This window comes from Numenius arquata, chromosome 17 (assembly GCF_964106895.1).
Source record: "Numenius arquata chromosome 17, bNumArq3.hap1.1, whole genome shotgun sequence".
NCBI classification, from domain to species: domain Eukaryota; kingdom Metazoa; phylum Chordata; class Aves; order Charadriiformes; family Scolopacidae; genus Numenius; species Numenius arquata.
Genome location: NC_133592.1, coordinates 2589178 through 2615002, shown reverse-complemented (window position 1 = coordinate 2615002; position 25825 = coordinate 2589178). Strand labels below are relative to the sequence as shown.

Sequence of the window (25825 nt, the reverse complement as noted above, 5' to 3'; positions counted from 1 at the left end):
TCACAAGTTCCCATCCTTAATGTGCTTTTTCCTGTTCATCTGTGACTCCTAGAAAGTTAATTAGCTGCACATCCTCATTGCCGTGGTAGGTAGAGGCTGCTTTTTCTTTTTTTTTCCTCCATTGGAGCATCAGCCACAGGCTGTGCCTGTGTGTGGGACATGTGTATTTTCTGGTTTATTAAATTTTTGAGCGTGGGACGGAAACACTGTCCAGAGCAGCCTGGGGACACGGTGGCGTGGGTGGCACCTCGCCGAGCTCAGCCCGGTGGCTGCACATCTTGGGCCACAAAATCTTGGGAAAATGAGCAAATAAAGGGGTTCCAGTGAGGTGGTTTTGACGGTTGGGGGTGTGCAAAGTGACTTTCCCCCTTTTTTTTTTTTTTTTCCACGTGCAGCCTGTGCTGAGCGCTCCCGGCAGCTCTGCCTTTGCCTCGCTGGGGGGATGAGGATGGACCCGAGGACTCGGTTGACATGGGCTCGCGTGAGCCGCAAGCTTGACTCATGCATTCCTGCTTTGCTCTGATGTCCTTTGCTTGGGGGAAAATAAATAGCAGCCCTTCTGTTTGTTTTGTTTTGTGGCATTTTGGCCCTTTTCCACTGGCTCTGGGGGGAAGGAAGGATCCGGCTGCCATGACCGAGGAAGGGAAAAGCTTTCTTAGGAGCCTCATCAGGGAACGTAGCAAAAGCTTCTTCTGGGAAAGGTCCTTCCCCTTCCAGCTCTAAATAAGTACGAGTATCTGGGCATGGTTTTTATGAACTTATCAAACAAGCCCAACCCAACTCTTCCCCGAGGCCGGCTCTGGAAGGTGATGGAGCCGTGCGGGAGTGATGCCTGGGACCGGCTCCCCCCATGTCCTGTCCTGGGATCCTCTGAAAGTCTCTTGTGAGAGTCCCGCTTCTCGAGGCCGGCACCCAGGAACCCCTAAAGGTTTATTTAAGATGTGTTTGCCCATACATCCTGGAAAACCTGCCTGCCTCCTACCCCTTCCCTGCCAATCTGCAGTGGTTTTAGCAATTGAAATCCAGTTGTTGCTGGATAGAGTGAAATTATTTGCAAAAAAAAAAAAAAAAAGCACAAGGTTATAATTATACTAATTTTTAGAAAAGCATTTTGTTTTATTAATGGTGTTAAAGGGTTATTTACTTCCAGAGCGCAATTTGTCAGCTGCTCTTAATTATAATTCTCTCTCTTGTTATGTACTAAGTATTTCAAAAACACATTAAGTTTGAAGCCCCAAAGCTCGAGCTAAAGAGAAGAGATGCTTTGAAAACAAGTCAGGGTTCCATCCCCTCCCGCCCTCGTTAGGTTTGTGGGGACAATCACTAACGTGCCGTTGGCAGCCGGAACCCGGAGCAGTTTGCCACCGTGGCTCTGTGGGCTGGCGGCAGGGTTGCCCGGGGAGCCAGGAGGTGAAAAAAAAAAAAATCCCTCTGTAAAAAAGCAAGGACTGAGAAAAACCTGGCTTAATTCTTCCTTTGATGAGCCTCCTGCACTGGGTACGTGTTTCTTCCCCGTTCCCTTCCCCGGCGGGTACCGGTGGCTGGGACAAAGCGCCTCTTTCCCCGCTGGCTGCCTCCAGCAGGAATTACCCACTGATAAGGCTGGTAATGTGACACGGGGCTTTTCTCCTCTGTGGTTCAGCCTTTGCTGATTTAATTTCAATTACTCTTTGGGGCCTGGCTTGGAATTGTACAGGAGAATGGATTTTCCAAAAGGAAAAAGCCTGTTGGGGTACCAGGTCTGCGCCGTACCTGCCAGGAGTCTGGCTGGCAGCGTGGGGAGGGAGGGATGCATCGCCGTCGGGGGGGGTTCTGCCGGATGCTGAACGGTGTCCGACCTTTTGGCTGATTGAATTTGAGCGTATTTTTTTTAATCTTGAGTTTCAGTCCTGGAATAAGCAGAGAGCAGGGAGTGGGTGTTGCTGGCAGCCGCATGGACCGGAGGGGACGTGGATGCTTGGACCACCCCCTGGGCTCTGGTGGTGGGAACCTCCTGGGCTCTAAAAGCCGATGGGTGATGCTCCAAGCTCCTTTCCTCGCTGCAGTGATGCTCTGCCTGATACCCTGCCTGCCTCCCGGTGGGCTCGGGGGCAGGATTTGGGAATCTGGCTCCCACAGCATCCCCGCTCTTACTCCCAACAGCCGAACCGGATCCCGTTTATCCGTGGGCACGCTCGAGCGCCGGGGATGCTTCCTCGCCTGTTCCTTGAGCTTAAAATCTGCCTCTTGAATTTGCTCACGGCATAACCCCAAATTAATGCCTCTGCTGTGAAAAGGAAACCTGCCATTAACGTGACAGAGCAGCAGCGAGTGAGGTTGCAATTGGTGAAGGAGATCACGGGGAAAAAATATATATATACACAGATCTCCAAGTGCCGCACCATGCCAGCTCGCTCCCAGGGTAAACTCTGACTCAGCCAGACTGATCTGACGTGCTCTCTGCCTTGAAGGCGAGCTGGAAAGAGTCATTTTTGTGCTTCTTGGGGGGGGTGTGTGTGTGTCCCCCCGTCCGTCTGTCCCCAGGGAGGACAGTCCCCTCCATGCCCGAAGGGTAAGTCTTGCCTCGCCGTGCTCGGTGAGTGGTGTCAAACAGGCATTTGCTCTTAATCCAGTGGAACGTCGTGCCTTATTAACAGGCTGACGACCTGCTGGAGAGGGGAATTGGGTGGGAAAAAAAAAAACACGGCTTATTTATTCCTTTCTGGGCTCCTCTGCCGGTGTTCAGAGCCCGTGGGTGTCTCCGCTCTCGCACCCGTGCGATGCTCCGGGCACGTGGGGTGACGTGTCCTCGTCGGGGACACCTTCTGGGTGTGAAAACCTTCGTGGTGCGTTTTCCTGTCTCCCTCCATCGTGCTCTAATTGTCGAGGAGGTGGTGGCAGGGATGTGACTCTAATCTGCTGCCCGGGGGCTTCGGAGCTAATGCAAACTGAAAAACTGACTGGATGAGTCTCCTCTTCAAGGTTCGGGCTATTTTGGGCTATTTCAGGCTTAGGAAGGCATCTCACTGTTGGTTTATGTTTCATACATGGTGTTTTTTTTTAAGGTCTATCAAGACTTTATAGGAGAGGTACACATTATAAATGAATAAATGCTGTGATGGCCAACTTCAGAGCTTGATTTCTGGGTTTTTGGTTGTCTTTGGTTGGAGTCCAGCACCCCAACCTATTACCTGGGAAAGCCCGGGACCAGCCCTGCCCGTGGGGCGGTTTTGGGGGGAACCAGCCCATTCCCTGGGTCAAAATTCAATGGTGGGACGGTCCTGAGCTTCCAAAGGAAGGGAAAGTAGTTCTCTTCTGGGTGGTGGTAATCAGGAAGTGCCTTGTCCCTTATTACGCCTCTCTTCTTTGTAATGAATTAACAAATTAATTTCACTGGCTGAGGAGAAGGTGGATTTATTACGCTGTGCTTCAGGAAGGTGTTGGAGGTTCCTTCGGCGTCTCTCCTGGGCTTCGGTGCTATTTTGGTAATTAGGGGATGTGCAGGATGTGGAGAGGAGAAGAAGAGGGGCCGAAACCACGGCTTTGGGGGACGAGGTTGCTGCGGGCTGTGTCCCCGGAGCTGCGATGCTCGGGTTGGGGGAGATGCGGGGAGCGGGGGCTGCTCCCCAGCTTCCCCTTTCCCGCGTCCGCCGGGCACCGGTGCACGTCCCCATCGCTAATTGCGGGTCTGAAGGAAGTTGTGTTTTCATGTAATGTAATTAGGCAGCGCTGGCATGGCGTGGCGCTTCGTTAGCGGGGTGATGGATCGCTGGCTCAGCTCCTGCATCCCCGCGTTCCCCTCCCGGGGCTCCCCACTGCCCACCCCGCAGCAGCAGCGCCCGCTTTGTTTCCAACCCCCCCCCCCACCCCTCCCCTTCCCATTAATTCAATCTGGGCTGATGGCAAATCATTACCGAGGAGAATATTGTGTAAAAATGAGCTGTTAATTGAAGTTTTGTTTGCTTTTTCTCTTAGCCTTGCAAAAAGCCTTGCATAATAGAGGACTGTAAAAATACATGTTGCCACGCTACAAATACACAAGGTGGGAAGGGGGCAGGGAGAGAGAAAAGAGGCGAAGCTGGTCTCCATTAGGCTTTAATAAGCATGTGGAGAAAAAGCTCTCGTTAATCCCTTCTGAGGCTTAAAGGTTTATTGCTAACAATTAAAATCTCATATTGTAGCGCTGACTCGATGCCACAAACCTCTCTGCCGTGTCCTGCTGAGCCAGCCGCGGGCGTCGGGGGGGCGGTGACGTGTGGGGCAGCCCTCAGGAAAAGCAATGATAACCCTCAGGAAAATATCCCATAGGATCTGGCTGCAAAAGGCACATTTCCTCCCAGCAAAAAACTGGAAGGGTATATACATCCCAACTGGGTTTGGTGGGCAGCGCTCGCGAGCTCAAAAACTCTGCCTGGAGCAACCGATCCTTAGGAAAAGACATTTGTTGGTTGTGTTTGGAGGTTTCTCCGGGTTTCCTGGTGGACAAGGAGGTTGGTGACAGGAAACCTGTCTCCTGCTGTTGCAGAGGTGGGTTTTGTTTGTTTAACAAGTTGTTTGGTGGCGTGGTTTTTGGGTTAGTTTTTTTTTTTTTTGTGAAGTTGCGTGGCAAAAGGGAGCTAAAAGGCTCCTGTGCTTTTGTTTTCGTAATGGCAAAGGTTACAAAAACGACCTCCTTTTTCTGCCGTGTAGAACATCGCTCTTGCAAAACATCACGTTTTGTAACAAACCTCCTGGGTTTCCCGAGGAGCCTGGGAATTGCGTGTGCCTTTCCCCCCCCCTCCCGGGCTGCGCTCGCCGTCCCCTTCCCAGACCCGGTGCCAGCAACATTCCTGCTGTGTTTTTCCTCCCTCCTGGAAAGCCCAAAGCCCCAAATGTGCCAATGAGGAGAAAAAAAAAAAAAACCCAACAAAAAAAATCTGTATATTTGTTCTTAGTATGAACGTTGCTTTGGCCTAAAAGATGGGTTTGCGGGTGCCTGGTCCCCTTGCTCCCCGCAGGGATGCTCCTGGGGGTCTGGTCGTGCCGCATCCCGGCTGGGAGCGGGTACCAGCATCCTCCCCTTGGGAGGGCGGGATGCGGGATGCGTTGCTCTCGTTCCCATTGGAGGGCAGATTTGGTTTATTTGAGGGTTTGGGGTGACTTTTGATAAATTTGCCTCCCTCCCCTCCCTAGGATTGCCAGATTTAGCGTTTCTGGCTGTGCTCGGCGTTGCCGGGTCGTGAGAGATGCGGGTTTTGGCTCTGCCAAGGGTCTCCCCGTGGCTGCTGTTGGACGAGGCAGCTCCCCACCGCTGCTCTGGAGTCACCCTGCAGGACCCCCCGGCTGTCCCCACGCTCCCGGTGACACCGAAGGCAGGGGATTTATTCCTCCTGCCCTCACAGCTCATCAGCGGAGGCCGGTGATTAGATAGAGCTGCTGTTTGCAATTTTCAAGAATTATGACTTATCAAAGTGGCTGATAATTAGCAGTGAATAAAATGTACTTGCGATAATATGACATTAGTTACAGTTAAACTGATACCAGCCTTTCTTAATATTCACTTAAGCTTCCCTGTCGGCAGTTATTAGGGGAAGGCTCTGGTTTTGCTGCCGGCTGTGCCGTCAGGATGAGAAAGGCCTCCCAGCCTGATGTGATCTGCTCGTGAGATGCTGCCGGAGCGGATCTGCCGTGAAAAAGCTGATTTTTGGTTGTTTTGGGTTTTTTTTTTTGTGTGTGTCTGTGGATGAACCTTTCCTTCCCCATTCCCGCGGCAGCGCTGCCATAGCTACCAGCCTCCTGCCTGCTGGGCTGGGGGAGGACGTGGGGCTGGAGGAGCCAGATGGAAGATGCTCGGTGTGGGAAGCGGGGAGCCCCCTGGTCTCCCCCCCCCCAGCGCCTGCTGCCACGGCTCCGGAAAAATGCTGGTGGTCCCGGTGCTGGCAGCGGTGCTCGGTGTGTTGCAGGATCAGGTCCTCGGGGTCTGTTCCTCCTTGGGAAGTTGGGTTTCATGTGGATGCTCATGTTAAATGATGGCTGGATTCATTGTTTGGTTCCTCTGTGCCTCTGCTCGGGGTTATCCTGCTCTGGCAGGTTATCCCAATCCCAGCCAGTGCCACGCGGACTTCCATAGGTGTCATGAAGGAGCGATTCCCTTCCAGCTCCCTTGCTGGTGGGGGATCCTGACCCACCGCTCTCTTCTCTGGAGTCGCTTCTGCTACAGGCATGGCATGGGGACGAGGACCTGGTGGTTGGGATGAGGGCTCGGGTTGGATTTGGAGACCCCAACAGCCGCTGATGTCCTCGTGTGATGCTTCCTGGGGGCTAATCTTGTTCCTTCCCCTTCTCTGGGGTTCATCTTCTCCTGCCGCTGTGTTTGGCAGCACGTTGAGGCTTTGGAGGACGGTTCCGATCACGGCCTCTGGTGGCACATGTTGTGGTTTAGGTTTTATGAAACTTCAGGCAGTTGAATTTCAGAGGGAAAAAATGGAAGAAATTAATTTTACAACGTGATAGTCAGCACCGACCCGGCTTCGTTAGCAAGCCCTAAAAGAATTGCCATTAAGGTGCCTTTGTCTGCTCTGCCTGTTACTGCTGCTCCGTTGTTAGCGATCTCCAAATTAAAATGCAAACTGAGATGGACCTGAAACTCTCGGAGACTCTTCAAAATAAATTCAGCTTTCCATCTTCATTACGTGGGGTTTTGTTGATGGGGGTTGGGGGGTTACTCACTGTTACTGCAGCAGCCGGAGCAGCGCTCCGGGGTGTGCTGGGTGTCCCCAGGTTTATTCCCAATTTATGGGGGGACGGTCTGCCTGATGAAGGGGTTTGGGTGCTGCCGGTGGGACCCCAGCGTGGTCCCGAGCGGCTGGACTGGGCTGTGCTGGGGCACGGGGGTGCCAGGCACCGCGGGAATAGAAAGAAGGGAGATTTGCTTGTGTCCTAGAGCTGTTTATTGGGTGCCATTAATCATAAATATGACTGCACCCACTTCAGCGTGGAGAAGAGCCTTCTTTGTCGCATGGAGTGTTTCAGGTTGCGCTCGAGTTGTTTATTTTAGTGTTTTGAGTGGGGGATTGTCAGTGATCCTGGCTTTGAGAGGAGCTGTGATTCAGGCCCTCTTAGCCGCGTGCCTGCCAGCCCCTTCCCTTAACCCATCAATATTGACCAAAACCATGATTTTTTTATTTATTTTTTTTTTCCTCTAGGTGAGGTGGTGGGACTCCTTGTTTTTTGGGGGATGCTGTGCTGGGGGAACACAGAGCTGGCTGAGCCTTTTTAGGAGGGATGCCTGGTGGCATTGTGGCTCCTGGTGGCATCATGGGTCCTGGTGGCACCTCGGCTTCTGGCAGCACAACTCGCCGCAGCCTTTGAACCCTCTCCCAGGCAGGTCCTCACCCACCCAACTATCGTGCTCTTCTAATGACCGTTGGCTTCTGGTCCCCCGTGGGGTGACATGGGGTCTTTGTATGGAGCCCCATCCCGGTGTCTGCTCTGGTGAGGGGCTGGGATGGGCAGTGATGCAGCCAGGTGGTGGTCAGCTTTATCTTTAATTATTATTATTTAAAAAAAAAAAGTAGTTTGAGATGAGGAGGGCTCTGGAGAAGTGTGGGGGTGAGCAGGAGGACCTGCCTTCTGCACCCTGGGTGGTGGGGCAGGTCTCATGGGACCATCAGTGTCCCCAGGGACTTATGTGGCTGTCCCTGAGCCCCCCCTCCAGGGACTTCGGGAGCAGCGTCACCTGCCCAGCTCTCAAGGGGTGAAGCCGAGGGAGGATAGGGGTGCGTGGGGTGCCTTGCCATCACTCTTGCCTTCCTCAGCTCCAGATGGGATACAAATGGGTGCTGCTGGCACGGGGATCCACAGCTGGTGGGTGTTCCCTTGGGAGCACCGAGCCCCTGATGTGTTGTTTCAAATAACAAAATACCCGCCCATTGTTTTACATGCAAATGGGGTTCTCTGATAACTAAGTGCTTTCTAAGGGAGCTCTCTTCCCATCCGGTCCTATTTCATGTTGTTAACATAAATCCCGTTTATCCGCCTCGGAAAAGCCATGGACTCGCTGCTTTCTTGCCGCACAGCCTTCGTCTCCGTCCCCAGAGGTGCAGAAGCAGCGAAGCCGAGCGAGCGGCTGATGCTCAGAGCTTGCCACGAGCTCATTGGGGTCCTGGGGGGGCCACAGGGACACGCTGCGTCGGTCCCCACGGCCGGGGCGGCCGCTGATACGGGCTGGGGACGTGCAGCGTCTCCCCGTCCTCTCCGTGCTCCCACCCCTCTCTTCTTGTCCCTTTCTGGTCACTGATCTGTTATCACTTTCTCTCTTTTAATAAGTGTGAAACGGGAGCCTCCAGGCACCATCGAAGCAGGGCTCGTTACTGTCTCGTTGGCTCCGTGTTGGCTCCGGCGCGGGTTAGGAACACCTTCTATTATTTTTTAATAAGGTAGTAAAATTTATTTTATTTCTCTTTTCTGTTGAGGTGCTTTCTGCCGTGATTTGACGCGTTACAGGCTTTGTTTCCCGTGGCTTTGCAGAGCCTGCTCCAGGGCTGCTGGGGTGTTTGCTGGGTTAAGACCAGTAAGATGTCATACGGGAAGAGCAGCGCCTCCAGGTTTGGTACCCACAGCCGGACCATCAGGTTTTGTCATCTCGTTTTCTTTATTAATTAATTCTCCTTCGTTGCTGGGGTGGGGAAGAGCAGATTGTTTCTTAAAGGTATTTATTTCTCTTTCAAATTGGATCCGGTTCCGTTAGCAACTCGTGCGAGAGATCTGCCCGGCAGCAGGATGCAATCCCATCCCAAATCCTCGCTTCGTCTAAAAGCCACCAGCTGCCTCCTCCCTGTCTCCCCGCTTCGCCAGGACCAGGGCGATGCCACCGATACCGCGGTGATGGCCACAGCACCTGGGATGCTGGCAGGAGAGGGGCACGTTTCCACGCAGATTAATTCAGGATTGCTGCAGCTTTTGGGTAACAAAAGCGGGGTCTGCGTGGAGCGGGGGTTCTTCTCTGCTCTCTGCAGAGACACCTGTCTCTTCTCCTCCGCTTCTACCCGCGGGGCTGTGACAATCCGACGACCCCTCAGCTGGAGCTCCGCGAGCAGAGCCGAGCGCGGTGGGGACTCCCGCGTTCCAGAATAGTTTTCCTCCGAGCTCCGTGGCTCTTCCTGCCCAAATCTCTCATTGCATCAGGCTTTTTTTTTTTTTTTTTTTTTTTTTTTTTGAAATAATCAGCCCCCGTGGTTATTTCAGTTAGCGCTAATTAGTGGCATGAACTAATTAATGTGGGTTGACTTTCCTCTTCTCTTTCTAATGCTTTTTTAACCCACTGACACATTCCAATTAAGGGACTCATGCAGGGACCGGACTGCAATGACTCAGAGCAATCACAGTTGGAATAAATCGCGTGCTTTACTGAAGGTCACCAATATTTTTTCCAAATTGCCGGCGTTGCGTGTGTGTGCCTGCCAACAGCGAGGTGACCTGACCTGACAAGAAACATCTCAAGTAGATCTTCAAGTTTGCCTCCCTTTCGGTGTGAGCAGCTTCCCGGGTACCACATCGATAGGCATTTGACCTGCCGAGAGCGGCGGCCCAGAAAATAGCCGGGGGGAGGTTTCCCATCAGGACTGAGGACCTTGAGGCAAGTGGTCTCGACCTCGCGAGGACCTTGTCTGCAGCTGGAGCTGTGTGGTGGAAATAGAGGGCACACGCTGAGTGATACCCACTGCTCCTGGTACAAGTGGTTTCTTTCCCCCCCCGGGTGGGTTATTGTCACTCGCCAGGTCCCGCGGGCTCCGGCCGTGCCCTGGGCTCGCCGCCCTGCCTGCGTGGACCAGTTGCAGTTGAGAGGTTTGGGCTGGGGGGAAGCCACAAATCTGGTGGTGATAAAGCCTCCAAAGCTGCTGTCGCAGTTTTTATAGCTCATTTAGCAAAACGCTGGTCGGAGCCGTGAGGAAGCTGAGCCTTCTGCTCTGTAAAACCTGGCGTTCCCAGGGTCCGAGGCGAGGGCAACGGAGCAGGGCGGGAGAGCCCCGTGCAGCGCTGGCAAACCCTTCCCCTGCGCTTAAGCTTGAGGCTTTACTTCTGCAGCTTCACATTCCCATCCTGGCTTCTCCTCGGCTCGGAGTTTTCCAGTAGGTGATGGTACTGGTTTCCCAGAGGTGAAAAATCCTTCAGCTTCAGCTGGACTGGGCTCTCCTGGATGTAGGGAGGCCACGCTGCAGCAGGGCCAGCCCGTGACCTTCCATTCTCCGTCTCTTTTTTCCCTTATCCGAGTCAGGTCTTGATGCTGGAGTTCCTCTCCCTCCTCACTGCATCATGTTAGATCCAGGTTTGGCTGGAAAACACTCGTTTTTCTACCGGCTTTTCCAGGTACCGCTCCTGAGACGAGGCGCAGAGCTGCTGGTGTCTCCCGGTGGGGTGGGATCTGGGGCGGGGGGGGGGGGTCTTCCTTCTCCCAGTGGGATTTAAACGCGGGCACCTCATCGGTGCATCCTGTCATTGCTGGGTGAGCGGAGGTGAAAGCACCCTGATTAAACTGCAATAGAGAGCAGACAGCAAATATGTCATTAGTATTAATAGCACTGGTCAGACTGTATTATGCAAATGATGGGAGAATAGATGATTTAGTTATTCATCTTTAACCTTTATTTTTGTTTAACATGACCTTACCCATCAAGTCTCTCGTTACCGGCTCTGGCTCTTCAGCGTATGTTCGTTTATTCTGCTGCCATCAATCCCACAGCTACACCAGTGTTCCCAGTGGTGATGCCGGGTGCAGCGGGGACATCCCTCCTTGAGGATGCTCCCGGGGGCTGGTCCCCAGCCCTGCGTGGGGACGGGGACTCGGGGTCCCGCTCCCCGTGTTCTGGGTAGAGCTGGTTACACCGGGTCATACTGGGAGACGTTCCCATCTCTCAGCTGGCTGGTTATTCCTCTAACCCTGCCTTTCCCATCGGGTTTGGAGCTGTCTCTGGGTGGGTTTGAGCAGCCCGTGGGCATGCGGAGATGCAGACATTCCTTCTGCGTGTCCAGCACTGGGTGGGGGGGAAGGCAGAAAACGGTGTCTGCCAGGATTTTTTGGCCGATGTAGATAAAGACTCTGGCACATCCTTGGTCTCGGCTGGTTTTCAACAGCCTGGTCCTTCTTGCCACAGGGCGTCTGCTCCCATTCCCTGCAGACTCTCCGCATAGCTGGAGGGTATTGGTTTTGGCCGTCCCTCTCTGCTTTCTGGAGCTTACAAATGGTGTGGGAATGTATTCCAAGTGAGTCTGGAGTTTCGTTGGGCCATCTGGACGAGTCCCACTGAAATAACACCGGGTGGTTGTGAACATAGTGTTTCATCTGATGTTCCAGCGGGTTCAATTTTGAACGAGCCATTTCCCTCACAAACTCCATCCACCCTGAAGAAATGGTACCCGACTGCAAAGCCAACTTCTGCAGAGGTCAGCCCAGCAGCTCGACCCTCTCTGGCATCACTGGATGTCCTTCCTTGTCTGCTGCTCTCCTCCAGGCTGACTTTGGAGGGAGTTGAGCCTATGGAATTGCATTTCTTTGTGTTTGTGGAACTGCATTTCTTGCTGTTAATGCATGTGAATATTGGCTTTTTCCCTCTTTAGCCCCATAAAGAATCACAGAATGATATGGGGTTGGAAGGGACCTCTGGAGATCATCCAGTCCAACCCCCTGCTAAAGAGGTTCACCCAGAGCAGGTTGCACAGGAACGTGTCCAGGGGGGGTTGGAACATCTCCAGAGATGGAGACTCCACCACCACTCTGGGCAGCCTCTTCCAGGGCTCTGCCACCCTCACAGTGAAGAAGTTCCTCCTCATGTTGAGATGGAACTTCTTATGGTCAAGTTTGTGCCCATTTCCTCTTGTCCTGTCCCTGGGCACCACTGAAAAAAGACTGGCCCCATCCTCCTGACACCCCCCCTTGAAGTATTTACAGGTGTTGATCAGATCCCTCCTCAGCCTTCTCTTCTCCAGACTAAAAAGCCCCAAGTCCCTCAGCCTTTCCTCATAAGAGAGATGCTCCAGGCCCCTCATCATCTTTGTAGCCCTCTGCTGTACCCTCTCCAGCAGTTCCCTGTCCTTCTTGAACTGGGGAGTCCAGAACTGGACCTAGTGCTCCACATGGGGCCTCACCAGATGGGCCCATAATTCTTGGCCCAGGGCTCCTCCTTCTGCTGGAAACGCACATTTAAATCTAAACAGCTCGATGCTCTGTAGAGAGAGGAGGGAACCCAAAAGAGGTGTTTCCATGCAGCTGGCAGAAGCTGCTGTGACACAGGCCCTGGTCGGCTTCCCAACTGCAGAGATGCCAGAGTGGTCCCCACGGATGGGGCTGGGAGAAGGCTGTTGGGGGAAACGTGGGAAAAAACCTTAAATTCCTCTCTTGCCTTGCAGGGTTTCAGCGGACCTCCCCACGCAGCCTTTGCCCTGAGCTGCGACCAACGAGCGGTGAAAGAAAAATACGAGCAGGAACCTGCCCATCAGCTGGACTACGAGAGCGAGTTGTCCATCCGGATAGGTAGAGCTGGGCTCCATCCAGGCAAGCATCCTGTCATATACCCACCGCAGAGTGTCTGGGGGGAATACCCCCCCTTAAACTGGCACCCAGACTGTCACGTATGTGATTGAAATTAGATTGGTTTTGACACGTGCATGCAGAGTGCACCTTCTCTTCCCTCTCCGGATCTGTCTCTCTGCTGGCTCTTATTCCAAGAATCGTTACTCCTGTTTCTACTTCAGTTCTCAAAACCACTTGCACGTCTGTCTGTGCCTATGAATTATTGATAATTAGATATCTCATTCACGGGGGAAATGAAATCATCAGCTTAGCTTGAGATAAGTTTATTTTCGGCGTGGGCGCAGCTTGCCCTAGCCCTACCCTTGCCAAGTTACGCCACGGTGAAGGTGCCCCGTGACACTGACCCTCGGTGGCCCTCCCTAATTATAGACGAGGACTGGCAGTCGTGCTGTCACTCCTTATTTTGGAGGTTAATAGAATTGTAGCTGCCAAAGAGTGGAATAAAATGTCTTGCTGGCAGCTATTTCCTCCTTAAATAGGTTTTTAAAGAAAGAACCTTTTAGTCAAGGTGGTGGAACCTCGTCGGGCGTCCCCAGGTCCCTGGTGCGTGTATGGGATGGATGTGGCCACCCTTGCACCGGCTGCGTGGGGATACGTTCCCTCCTCTGAGGCAACACCGTTTTCTTTTCCTCTACTTAACGGCAGCTTTTCAGTAGACAAAGAAAAGGTAATTTAGCGAATTAATCTTTTTCGCTCCTCTGCTTTTTCTTGGTTGGAAAGAAACTGAAATAGTGGTTTACAATATCTTGGGTACAATTGGGAGCAGATTGAGAGGAAGAAATGATCCTTCTTTTTGCAAAGAATAGTGCTACCCTCTTAAATCGGGCTCTCCGTTATTTAACTGCATTGCTTAATTACATGTTTCGTAAAGTCTTTTAAATCCACAGGATTTTTCAGGACTTGAATTACCAGTGTGGATTTTTCCAAAGGGATGGAAGGGAGCTTTGTACTAGACTCAATGGGCTTTGGGTCCTGGATGTCTCTCAGTTCCTGCAAAGTTTTTGATATTTTTGTAAGGTGGAAGCTTTAAATCCCAGGTGCACTTTAATTTTATTCTTCAGGGGGAAAAAAAAAAAAATAGTAGGCAGCCCTGCAATTTTCAGAACCGTAAGCTGCTGGGGTTTTATGTTTTCATCTTCTCTTGGTTGCAAACAATAACGGTGCAAATGGTTTTGAGAATAGAAAATTTCCATTAGACTTCGTTGTTTTTCCTCTCTCTGGGGAAATGGTATTAAGAATCTACAGTATATTAATTCTTTTATTTTTTTCGCTTACTGAGATGAACTCGGTATTTTCACAAGATACCTCAAGCCTTCCAAGAAAGCAGCTTTTCCCCAGCCCTGGGCAGCGCTTGGCTGCGCTCTGGGGAACGCTCTGGGAACGGAACAGGCGTTTTCAAAGTCTAACGGGTGCTAAGTGGAATATTTCCGACTTAATCACTGTTGAATCATTGACCCTTCCTTCATATTTACATGTTTTAAAATGGCTAAAGCTGTGAAAACAACAGGAAAAAAAAAATCCCAAAGCACGCTGCTGCCTTGTTTTGCAGTTGGGGATGGTGGGGAGCAGGGGAACTGGGATGGAGCTGGCTGGAGACTGGAAACACGCAGCTCTCCAGGGCCCTGTGTGTCTGAGGGCTTTGCTTTTAGACATGGAAATGCATGCTTAAGGTGGTGGCGTGTGAGGTTGGGAGCCAAAGCGGCTGTGGGTCACGCTGGGGTGGTGGGATCTCCGTAGCTGCACTCAGCAAGTGAGATGGTTTGGGTTTAGAGCTGTAGGAAGGGAGGTGGAGGAATCATAAATCACAGAATGGTTCAGGTTGGAAGGGACCTTGAAGCCCATCCAGTCCCACCCTCCTGCCCTGGGCAGGGACACCTCCCACCAGACCAGGTTGCTCCAAGCCCCGTCCAACCTGGCCTTGAACCCCTCCAGGGATGGGGCAGCCACAGCTTCTCTGGGCAACCTGGGCCAGGCTCTCACCACCCTCACAGCAAAGAATTTCTTCCTGAGATCCCATCTCAATCTCCCCTCTTTCAGTGTCAAACCCTTCCCTCTCCTCCTATGGCTCCCCTCCCTCATCCAGAGTCCCTCCCCAGCTTTCCTGGAGCCCCTTTAGGGACTGGAAGAGGCTCTAAGGTCTCCCCGGAGCCTTCTCTTCTCCAGGCTGAACCCCCCCAACTCTCTCAGCCTGTCCTCCCAGCAGAGGGGCTCCAGCCCTCCCAGCATCTCCGGGGCCTCCTCTGGCCCCGCTCCAACAGCTCCATGTCCTTCCTGTGCTGGAAATGCAATAGTTAAACTGATCCTTTATCAACTCTGTTGGGAGAAAAGAATCCTCATTCTGCTTTTTCCCCCAGCATGGGGGAGACATGGCAGCATGTTCGGGTGCCTCTCTTCTTCCCAAATCCTTGGTTTCCCATCACTTGTGAGTTGTTTTTAGGGGGTGAGGACTCACGGTGCCACCTGGACTGGTCCAGGAGCCCCCCTCTCTCCTTCCTCATCTCTCCTCTGCTCCCCTCCTCCCTTGTCCCCCCCCCACTCCATGGTGGCCAGGCCATCGCGGGCATCGATGCTGGATCAAAATGTGGTTTTCCTGGGAATTGCTAGTGGCTGGCTGCCTCGTGGATGCGGGGAGGAAGGCACACGCATCCGTGTGGAACAGTGGATTCGGGATGAATTGCAGTGAAAAGGCTGTGTCTAGACTCGGGGTTTGATGAGTGGGATGATCGCTAGGCTCTAATTACTACAAACGAAAGAGGAACCCAGCCCTCTCGTTAATATAGATGGTTGGCAAGGGGTGTAGTCTGTATTTCTCTGGGTCGGATCGGGATGAAGCCGAGGAGGGTTTGTTTGTCCCTCGGATGCTGCGTGGGGACCTGGTGGCCGTGCCCTCCCTTCGGCGGGGGCTGCCCTGCTCCCCAAACCCCCCCTCCTGGCACTCGGAGCAGCTCACCCCGCTCGGGTCCCCGGACGTCAAACCCAGGGGAGGTGGTTTTGGCGGGGTCGCTGCGGGAGCGGGAGGCCGGGGGTGACCCCGGGAGTGGTGGGGATGTGCGCGGTGTTCTTGGGTAGTTCTCAGAAAGGATTTACATACAGCATCGCACCTTGAAACCCGAGCGGTGACTCACGCCTCCCGCACGCTGGATATTTAACAGCCGGGAGTGTTGATTCTTTCTAGCCTGTCCCGGCGCCGAGTGATTCACGTCGCTCCAAATCAGATTACGGAGGGGAACGGGAGGGGAGCGATGGTCCCCAGCAGCCACCTCCGCTCTCGCTTTACCCTCCTCCCCACCGTCTTGTGGAAGATCTTGTGTCCGAGGACGTGTTTTCGGGGCGCGCTGGGGCAGAGGAGCGAGTTCACAGCAGCGTTGGCTCTAAAGTACCCAGAGTAAAAATACCAAATATCGCTTTGATGCTCAGCTGGGAGCATCCTCCGTGGTTGGGAAAGCTCCAGCCTGGGAGAATTAAGCCTAATAGTAGTCTCTGAGGTGGCTGCTAACTCACGCCACAACTAAACAACTGCTGAAGCTACCGAGCATCCACCGGGCCCACCAGCAGCATCCCTGCCGGCTCGTCGTCCCTCCCAGACGCACGGATGTCTGTGCCCAAGGGGATGTGACGCGCTTCTGGCATGGCGCTGCCACCGCCGTGAAGTCACTAATATTATTAAGGGGAAGCAGAGTTGGTTTTTCATGTCTCGATGGACTTTTGGTGGGGCGGGATTTGGGAAGTGGCACTGTGGCGAAATCCAGTGAGGAAATCCAGATGGGTTTAGTGATTGGAAAAAGACACCGCTGTTTGAAATAGTGTACTTAAGAAATGAAAGTTCATTAAACTTGTTACCTAATGAGCCATGAGGTTTGGGGTCACCGTAGAGAAATCTCATTAAGTAGAATTTGTATTTTTTTCCATACATTTGAGTGGCTGCCAAACCAGCAGTGTTTTGGCCGGGGAAGCCCTGGAGGAGGAGGACCACCAACACTAGCCCCGGAGTGGGTCCATCCTGAGACCCGCTGAGCCCGTTTTGGGCTCTAATTCTCTACCTCCTTCTCGAGGCTGTAATTTTTTTCCATTTTTGCTTTATTTTTCCCCTTCAAAGGGAGTTATCAGGGGCTGCCGGAGTGGCCTTGGGCACCAGAGGTAGCAGACCCTGCTCGCGTAGCATCTCTTTCATCAGTGCCCAGGCAGCTCAAGCCCCGTAATGAACCCCTGATGAAAGGGAGGAAGGAGCTGGGGAGATAAAAGAGGAGGCGAAGGCTCTTAGGGACCAGTGCAAAGGGAGAGCGTGAGCTGGGGCATCGGTGCTGGTGCTTCGGGTATGGTTTGTCTCTGCCTCTGGTTGTGTCCTGGCAGCCAGAAAATTCCCTTTTTGCTCTGTTACTGCTGGGTTCAGAAAGTCCAACCTCATCCCAGCTTTTCAGGCTGCCAAGGGGAAAACTCCTCCGGTTTCCCGACGCTCACTCTGTAAATTTTCTCCTTGTTCCCTCCTTGCCTGAGCAGAAGCGGAGGCCGCGGAGGAGGGATGAGGTATAAAGCCTCTCCAGCCATGAACCCCGTCGTGATTCATTGGGTTAATATTCAGCCGGAGCCTCGCGTGTGCAGCCGAAAGGTTCATTAAGTCGTCGCAACTTATAAAGTGCGCAGCTCCTTCTGCAAAATGGGATGTTCACCCGTTTTTCAGATGGTTCCAAACTGTATTTGTTATAACGTTGAGAGGTTCACACCGTGCTCGGTCTGGGAAACTGCCACTTTCAAAAGGCATCAATTCATTTTGAGTTTTAATAGCCAGCCTCCATGATGAATGCCTCTGGCAACGTCTGTATTGATTTGAAAACATCCTAATGCTCCCTTTCTGGAGCGTTTCAAATGGTTATTGACCACCCTTGTCAGGCTGGGTTCCGTGGTTGGGTTTTATAGTCATGACTAAATGTGAACTTATATACGCAGAGCTTCAAAAACATAAATAAAATCGGAGCACATCATCCCTCATAAACTGATGAAAGGCCTTCTTCACGCGTAGGTCCCTGCCCCAGTTGTTCTCGTTGCAGGTTTGCTTCTTGGATTAGGAATTCTGACTTCACGGGGCTAAACGCACCCTGGTGGTTTGTTCTCCTTTGCTTTTGGTTGACACCGCCCTTCACCTCCAAGGGCTCAGGAGATGGGCATCCTCGTGTTGCACATCCCATCTGTTTGCCGTTGCTCATTTCCACCTTGCCGGGGGAGCAGAGCCTGTTTTCACACGTCCTGGTGCTTATGTTATTGCTAATAGGGAGGAGGAGGAGAACCAGGGGAGGAGAACCACCAGGCTGTAGCAGTGCTGGCAGAATGACTGCCAGATTCCTCGGGTGGATTTTTTTTCCAAGATACTCTTGAATTAGCGGTAGCTCTTTAGAGAGTTCTGCTGCCCTTCAAAGATGAGAAGTCTGGAGCTGGAAGGTGGTTGGACCCTTCAGAGAGGAGAAGTCTGGAGCCGGAAGGTGGTTGGACCCTTCAGAGAGGAGAAGTCTGGAGCCAGAAGGTGGTTGGACTCTTCGAAGAGGAGACGTCTGGAGTTGGAAGGCTGTCAGAGGTTGGGGGCACTTGAGGAACGGCTCCTCAGGATAAGCCTGGGCATAACATTTGGTGGCTTTGTCCTTTGCTTCATTCTTGGTTGAGCAGCTCTGTAATGACCGTGGGAGCTGCTGGCAGGCGTAGGCATCTGCTTTATCTGCTCGGAGAGGCATGAGCTGCCTCCACACTTGCTGCTTCCACAACCGCCTGGTCGGGGAGAAGCTCTGGGCCGAGAAGAACCAACCGTCCCTCTCTGCAGACGACATCTGTGCCTGGGAAATGTGCTCTTGGCATCTCCTGCCGCTTCCTACTGTCCTTTGCAAGTGTTGTCTTTCATGACTTCTTGTTAGCGCCTCCTTCTTTTCTGGGCTTCATCCAGTGTCCTCCCAAGTGAACCGTGGCCAGAAGGGTTTATCCTCGCTACAGGCGCCTCTGTTTAATTCTGCTCAACTCTTAGAGTTGCAGGAGAGCTGCAGCCTTGTTCCCATCATCTCCTTTTCAAGATGGGGACCCTTCAGTAGGACCTGGGGGTGGCATTTGAGCTTTCCAAGGGAGGTGGAAGAGGCCAACACGGGATTATCTTGCTGGGGGTTGGGTGCACACCAGCGCTGGTGGCACGGCTGGAGGACTGGGCTGTGCCCTGCAGGAGCTGCCGGGAGGATGCTCAATGCAGGGCACGGAAGGGGACAGATGCCACCTGAGAGGGCTTTTGTCTTTGAAGTGGCTTTTCCCCGTAAGCCTCTTACCCTGCCTGTGTCAATGCAGACACAGATTTGACAGCGCAGTGGCTTCCTTTGCTGTCACCTGTAGGGTCTTAGCCCTGTCTTCTGCCTGGAAAAATGGAATCAGCAAGCAAAGAGGCTGGGTCGGTCTGTGAAGGCAGCAGGGTCCCTTGGCTGAAGTGCTCGGTGGCAGATGAGCAAGTGTCTTCATGCATGGTGGGCATGCATAATGGGCACAAACTTGAACGTAAGAATGTCCACGTAAACACGAGGAGGAACTTCTTTCCTGTGAGGGTGGCAGAGCCCTGGAAGAGGCTGCCCAGAGAGGTGGTGGAGTCTCCTTCTCTGGAGACATTCAAACCCCACCTGGACACGTTCCTGTGGGACCTGCTCTGGGTGGACCTGCTTTGGCAGGGGGTTGGAGGAGATGATCTCCAGAGGTCCCTTCCAACCCCATGTGATTCTGTGGTTTGGTGGTGGTGGTGCAGGAGGGGCAGCTCCTTGGGAGACCTCCTCATTGGCACTGTCACCTGCGCGCCCGGACCGTGGAACACGGGGACATGGGCAGCACCGTGCTACGTGTGCTCCATGCTCCTTTTATTTCAGGGTGATTCGTTAATCTGTGAGGCTTATTAAAGCCTGCGGAGTGACGTGCTGGGTAGGAGCCACGCTCCGAAATGGGCTCTGTGGGCCAGCGTGGAGGCTATGGAGAGATGTTCTGTGGCACTCATGGCCGTTAATCAGAAGAGTCGTTGCCCAAATCAAGCCTCGTTAACTCCATGCAATATTATTATCGGGGAGCTCTCATTTCCTGGCTGCACCTGACAATCTGTTACGTCTTTTTAATTCTGCAGCTGTATAAAATGGGTTGCTGGGTCGTTCCTGTCCTCAGCCGCTCGGTGGGGGCAGCTCGGCGGCTCCGGTGCGGGGGCTCGGTGGCAGCGATGCCGCAGGGGACAGGCGCTGGTGCTGTAATTAGTCCTTTAGTAATAACTCTCCTGACTTAGGTAATAAGGCATTAAAACGTCCCCCGAGGAACATCTCCCGAGATGCGTGTTCCATCAAACCCAGAGCGGTTGTCCCGCGGCTCGGGAGGAGCTGAGATCCCATCTCAGCCCAGTTCCAGACCGGGAGGGAATTAGCACAAGCGAAGCTTGGGAGAAACACGGTTCCTCTGCAGCCATATTCAGGAAAACCTTACATTTCAGGGTTTATTAAACCGAACTAACAATCGGTCTCGCTGCCTCTGGAGTGGATGTTGTTTTGGCTTCATTCAATAAGCGCAGTAATTAATTTATTTTTCTAGCTATGGTTCTTTAGTTGAACGGGGATGGGAATAATTTTTAGTTGCCCTAAGGATGCTTTGGAGGAGGGAAATGAGAATCAGGAGCTCTAGCAGTCACTCTGCGTTACGGCAGCGATGTCAGCCGAGGAGCGATGCCAGGGCACGTACCGTGAAGTGTAGGAAGGCCATCATCATCTTTGCAGGAAAGGGAATAAATTGCATTAAAAAAAAAAAAAAAAAGAAGGGCGATTCCCCACTATTCAAACTAAACAAACATTTTTAAGGATAACAAAGTGTACAAAAAGGCGTAGCCCAGCCGTGACATTGGGGATTGACCGTGGCTTCAAGCGTGTAAAGGTGCCTGTGACGGGGTTGGTAACGGATGGGCCAGGGACTGGGATGATCCCAGCACAGTGAGGGGGGGACACTGGAGTGTCCCCAGCCCCAGCGTGTCTCTGTAGGGCAGCTTAAACATGTTGTGGAGATGTATTTGTATATATGTGTATATATAGATGTACGGCTATATATATGGCTATATGGCCTGGAAAGCTCTACTGAGGAGAAGGATCTGGGAGTCCTGGTGGATAGCAAACTTTCCATGAGCCAGCAATGTGCCCTTGTCGCCAAGAGGGCCAATGGGATCCTGGGCTGTGTAGGGAAGAGTGTGGCCAGTAGGTGGAGGGAGGTCATTCTCCCCTTCCAGTCTGCACTGGTGAGGCCACAACTGGGATACTGCGTCCAGTTCTGGGCTCCCCAGTTCAAGAGAGACAGGGAACTACTGGAGAGAGTCCAGTGTAGGGCAACAAAGATGATGGAGGGATTGGAGCATCTCCCTTATGAGGAAAAGCTGAGAGAGCTGGGGCTCTTTAGCCTGGAGAAGAGAAGGCTGAGGGGAGACCTTATTAATGCTTCCAAGTACCTAAAGGGTGGGTTGAAGGAGGATGGACCCGGACTCTTTTCAGTGGTTCCCAGTGACAGGACGAGGGGCAACGGGCACAAGCTGGAACATGGGAAGTTCCATTCAAATCTGAGGAGAAACTTCTTTATGGTGAGGGTGCCAGAGCCCTGGAACAGGCTGCCCAGGGGGGTTGTGGAGTCCCTTTCTCTGGAGATCTTCAAGACCCTCCTGGATGCAGCCCTGAGTGATGTGCTCTGGGCAACCCTGCTTTGGCAGGGGAGTTGGGCTAGATGATCTCTAGAGGTCCCTTCCAACTCTGACAATTCTGTGATATGTGTGGATAGATATCCATCCAGAGGGATGGAGCACCTCTCTTATGAAGACAGACTGAGAGAGCTGGGGTTGTTCAGCCTGGAGAAGAGAAGGCTCCGGGGAGACCTTATAACAGCCTATCAATACCTGAAGGGAGCCTACAGAAGAGCTGAAGAGGGACTCTTTGTCAGGAAGAGTGGTGACAGGACAAGGGGTAACGGTTTTAAATTGGAAGAGAAGAGATTTAGATTAGATATAAGGAAGAAATTCTTTACAGTGAGGGTGGTGAGGCACTGGAACAGGTTGCCCAGGGAAGTTGTGGCTGCCCCATCCCTGGAAGTGTTCAAGGCCAGGCTGGATGCGGCTTTGAGCAACCTGCTCTAGTGAGAGGTGTCCCTGCCCATGGCAGGGGGGTTGGAACTAGATGATCTTTAAGGTCCTTTCCAACTCTAGCCATTCTATGATTCTATGATATCCATATATATATGTCTATATATGGTTTTATATATGTGTGTGTATATATCCATATATATATATATATATGGTGATTTTGCTGTGTGGTTCTGGCCATGCTTTCGGGTGACTTGTTCTATTCTCTGCAACGGGGCCATCAAGGGATCTGTTTAGGTAAAAGCCTGTGCTGCTTTGGGATTTTTTTTTTTTAATGGCTGCCTGGTGGTGGTCGGGGGGTGCTGGGGGGCTCCCGGCTCTGCTTCTGCTGCCTGTCAGCACAGACCTCCTCGGCAAAACCCCAGCCCTTCTCTGGGGGCAAAAGAGGGGCACGGGGGAGCCCCACGAACTGTATTTTTATTGCCTAAAAGCTTGCGCAAGGCTTTGTGTCTTTCTAAGGCTGCACAAATGCTTCCTGAGCTGCTGAGAGATGGCAAGAAACGGGTGGGCTGGCCCCCCAGCGTCCCAGCTGGGACTGGTGGGCGTTGGGGTGCTCGAATGCCTTCGTGGAGCTAAGCCTGTGCCCCCAAAAAGACGGATTAATTAAGACTTTGATTTTGTTTCTGATTTGGGGCTGTGAATGGGAGCTCTTGGCGAGGTCTCCTGCTCCAGAGGAGGCTGCGCCCAGTGGGTGCTGCTCTGGCCCCACCAGTTTGGCTCCAGTTTGTATCACCCTCCCAGCGTGGAGGGTCAGGAACCTTTTTTTCTTTCTGAAGGCGGCCGGGTTCTTTTTCCCCAATCACCGGTTCTGCTGTGATTTGTGCTCCTGATTTCTTTCCCATCTGATTTCAACACATTTTCATTTCATTCGCTGTGCCCTGAGACAGTCGTTCATGTCCGGGCCCCTCTTTTATCCTCTCCCACGTGGTATATGGCACAGGATGATGGAATATGCCTTTTCGCTAAAAATCAATGTTTTATTTCCTCCCCCCCCCGCCAGGAAGCTTTCCCAGATACGAGTATCGATTGTGCGGATAAAAGCCACGTTTACGCTATAATTGCTCATTAAATCAGCGGGGCTGGTGGGTTTATGTTATAATTGCTCTTTAAACCAGCGCGGGGCTGGTGGGTGCTGGGTGGGTGCCGTGGGACGGAGCTGCTCCTTGGTCATCTGAAAGAATGGATGATATTTTGGATAGTATTTTGAAGCCTCCGCTGGTGGCCGGGTTATACACAACAGGGACCTGTGGCGCAGCCGTCACCTCCCTCCCGCCGGTGCCATCGGGGTGACTTCAGCAGTATCCATATTTTCCATGGTTTTTTTTTTCAGGGGATGTGCATCCCGTCGGGCTCCCGAGGGGATGGCTGGGTGGGAGGGAGACGCTGCTGTGGTGGTGTTGAGCCACGGAGGGCGTCTGATGCAGAAATTAAATATCAGGGCCTTTCCAAATCGTGATTTTTACCATTAAAATCCCTTTTCAGCAGCTGGTTTTTCCCCACCTCCTGGAAAAGTGATGCCGCCCAGTGCGGCCAGTGATGTCCAGGGCTTGGTGGCATCTTCCTCGACCCATCCAGGCTGCATTACCCCCAGCGCACCCTGATCCCGGCTCTGTGCCCCCCCCGCCACGACCCAGGGCCACCAGGAGACCCAGAGCCACCGGGAACTGGTCTATTGCTCCCGGCACTGGGGTGACCATGGCTTCAAAACGCTCCTTGGGGAACAGTTCTGGGAACCCCCCCGGGCCAGACCGGCTGGAGAGTCAGCACCCAGGGCTGGAGCGGGAGATGCCACGGGGTTACAGGGCGATTTTTACATATTTGAAGGAAAAAGCTCTGCGAGGGGCAGAGGTAACGAGGGCTCATGCCGGGTTCCTGGTGCCTCATAAGACGGAAGCTGTGACTGGAGCTTTGTCGGCGCCTGGTCTCCTGCGATGGTTCTGTTTTGAACTTTGCAGCATTTAAAGAGAAGGAGCTCCTGCCGGTGCCCTTCCCGAGGAGGGAACCCGACCAGCAGAGCATCCCCCACCCTCCCACCCCGGCTTCGTCTGCCTGTTTCCTTGAAAAGAAGAATAGCTTTGAAGCAGCTGCCCTGCCTGCGATCTGCCTGCTGCCGCCTGCTGCATCCCAAAGCCCTATAGCGATGCCCAGGGGACCCGGGTTTAAAAACGTGGCTGGGACACGGGGAGGGGGATGTGGGGTGGGACGGGAGACCCTCACCCGGGCTGGGGACAGGTCAGCAATCCCAGCCGGGAGAGATGCTGGGTAAATAACCCCAATTAGAGAGCGTTTTTCTGCTTTTCACGTAGGCACCGCCGGGCTGGAATGAGTTTTGGTTTCAAGCTGAGCCCGTGTGATGGATTAGCTGCTTGGACAAGCCCGTCTGTCACGCAGTGTCCCTCTCCGTGGGCCGTTGTAAACGAGGGCTTTACTTCATCCCGATACGGGGGGGGAAAACGGCATTCAGCCTGGCTGGGGGGGTTGTTGGTGGGCTGTTTATCTCCCTTGGCTGCTCGGCAGAGAAATCGGCCGTTCCCGGCTCGGGCAGGATGCGGAGAAGAGGTGTGTTCCTCCAGGCTCAGCATCCCTGTCGGAGGCTGCTCCGGGAGTCACTTCATCCGGGTTTGGATGCAGAATGAGCAGGAAAACCTCAAATTGGGCTTTTTCTCTCTTATTTTTTCCAGTAGGCTGTGGAAGCGGGAGGGTTGGTGGGTCTGGAACAGCCCCGGCACCCGGAGCCAAGCCTGGCAGCTGCCTGCGAGGGAGGGGGGACCAGAACGCGCTCCCCGCAGCGTCCCCATCACGGGAGCCTGGGCTGGGGTTGGTGGGGGGGGGGGACCGATGGCAGCCCGGCAGGACCTGCTGCTGGCTGTGAAGGCATCACAGCCTCTGCAGGGACAGAGGCAGCAGTGGGATTTAACACTCGGCTTCTTGGGAGCTCAGCAGAAAAAGGTCTTTTGTTTTTTTTCTTTTTAAAGAGTCGGCGGTTTCTCATCTGTATCGGGTGTAAGCTTAAATTACGTCTCTCTGTTGGTTTTTTTTTTTTAAACGGTGTTATCTGCAAGTCCTAGAGCTCGAGCGTATTCATTGCCATCTGTGTGGCTCCACGTAAGAGCAAAATACTTGCCCCGGGCCCCGTTTTTGCCCTCCCGGGTGCGAGCGGGACGGGCGATGCTCCCCCAATCGCTCCGGCCTCGGGGGCATCTGGAGAGAGGAAGCGAAGCGGAGCCTGATTCTCTTCAAAGCCTTGAGATGTGTCTGCGGCAGCAGATGGTGCGAACCGCCTTAAAGTCAGTATGAAATAGCACTGAATTCCCAATTACGTGTAATTAAAATGGTGCTCACTTATTTATTTATTTTGCTGCCAAGGGGCGGTTCTCCTCTTTGTACGAGGGGCTCGGGCTGCGGCGCGGGGCTTTCCCTGCAAGCGAGCCGGGGGGGGAGTTCAGAGCATCCTCAAGCGATGCTGAGATTTAAAAATGAATCAGTAAAAATAATCAGTGAAACATTCGTTAGGCTCTTTCTGCCTGCGATTCTCTCTCCGGTGTGCAAATGGGGACTGTCCCCCAATGTCCCATCCCAGGATGATGCCATTTGTGGAATAACGGGGTTGTGGTTTTGTTTTTTTTTTTATGAAGTTGCGCATCCTTTTCCAAGTGGATCCCGGCAGCTCTCCCGGAATGTGGCGAGGTGACCGACACACTTGTCTCTTAACATTTCCTTGCCTTCAGAGGAGCCGTTGCCGGGCTCGGGGGTGGTGGCTGTGCCTGGGAAGGTGCGTCGCTGCCGGGTGCGAGAGCCCGGCAAAACATCCATCATTTTCCTCACTGTGTCAGGTTTTTTTGCCGGTTTGGTTCTGGGGTTGGTCTTTGGGCAGAGCAGGACCGGCCCCAGCACCACCGTCGCGTGTTGTGGGCATCGGGGCACCGCTCACGTAGGGATCAGGAATACCCTCCACGGGAAACAGGAGTTGCCTGGGAGGCTTAGCGCTGAGGGCTTTTCCATGAAAAGCCTGTTTAAAATAATCCTTTATTGAAATACTGGAGGAAAATTGAAGAAATGGCTTTTTTTTTATTTTCTGGGGGGGGTGTGCGTGTGTGTGTGCTTCCCAGCTGAATTCCTGCGCG

The 25825-nt window shown here is 53.1% G+C and overlaps 1 protein-coding gene across 1 annotated transcript in view; it reads left to right on the top strand.

Moving 5' to 3' along the window:
- Positions 1–25825, top strand: part of SLC39A11 (solute carrier family 39 member 11) — a 95224-nt gene that overhangs the window by 13683 nt on the left and 55716 nt on the right. Inside the window, exon 4 of the mRNA XM_074159941.1 lies at positions 12364–12508. Coding sequence (XP_074016042.1) covers positions 12364–12508 — 145 coding nt within the window. The remainder of the gene's footprint in view (positions 1–12363; positions 12509–25825) is intronic.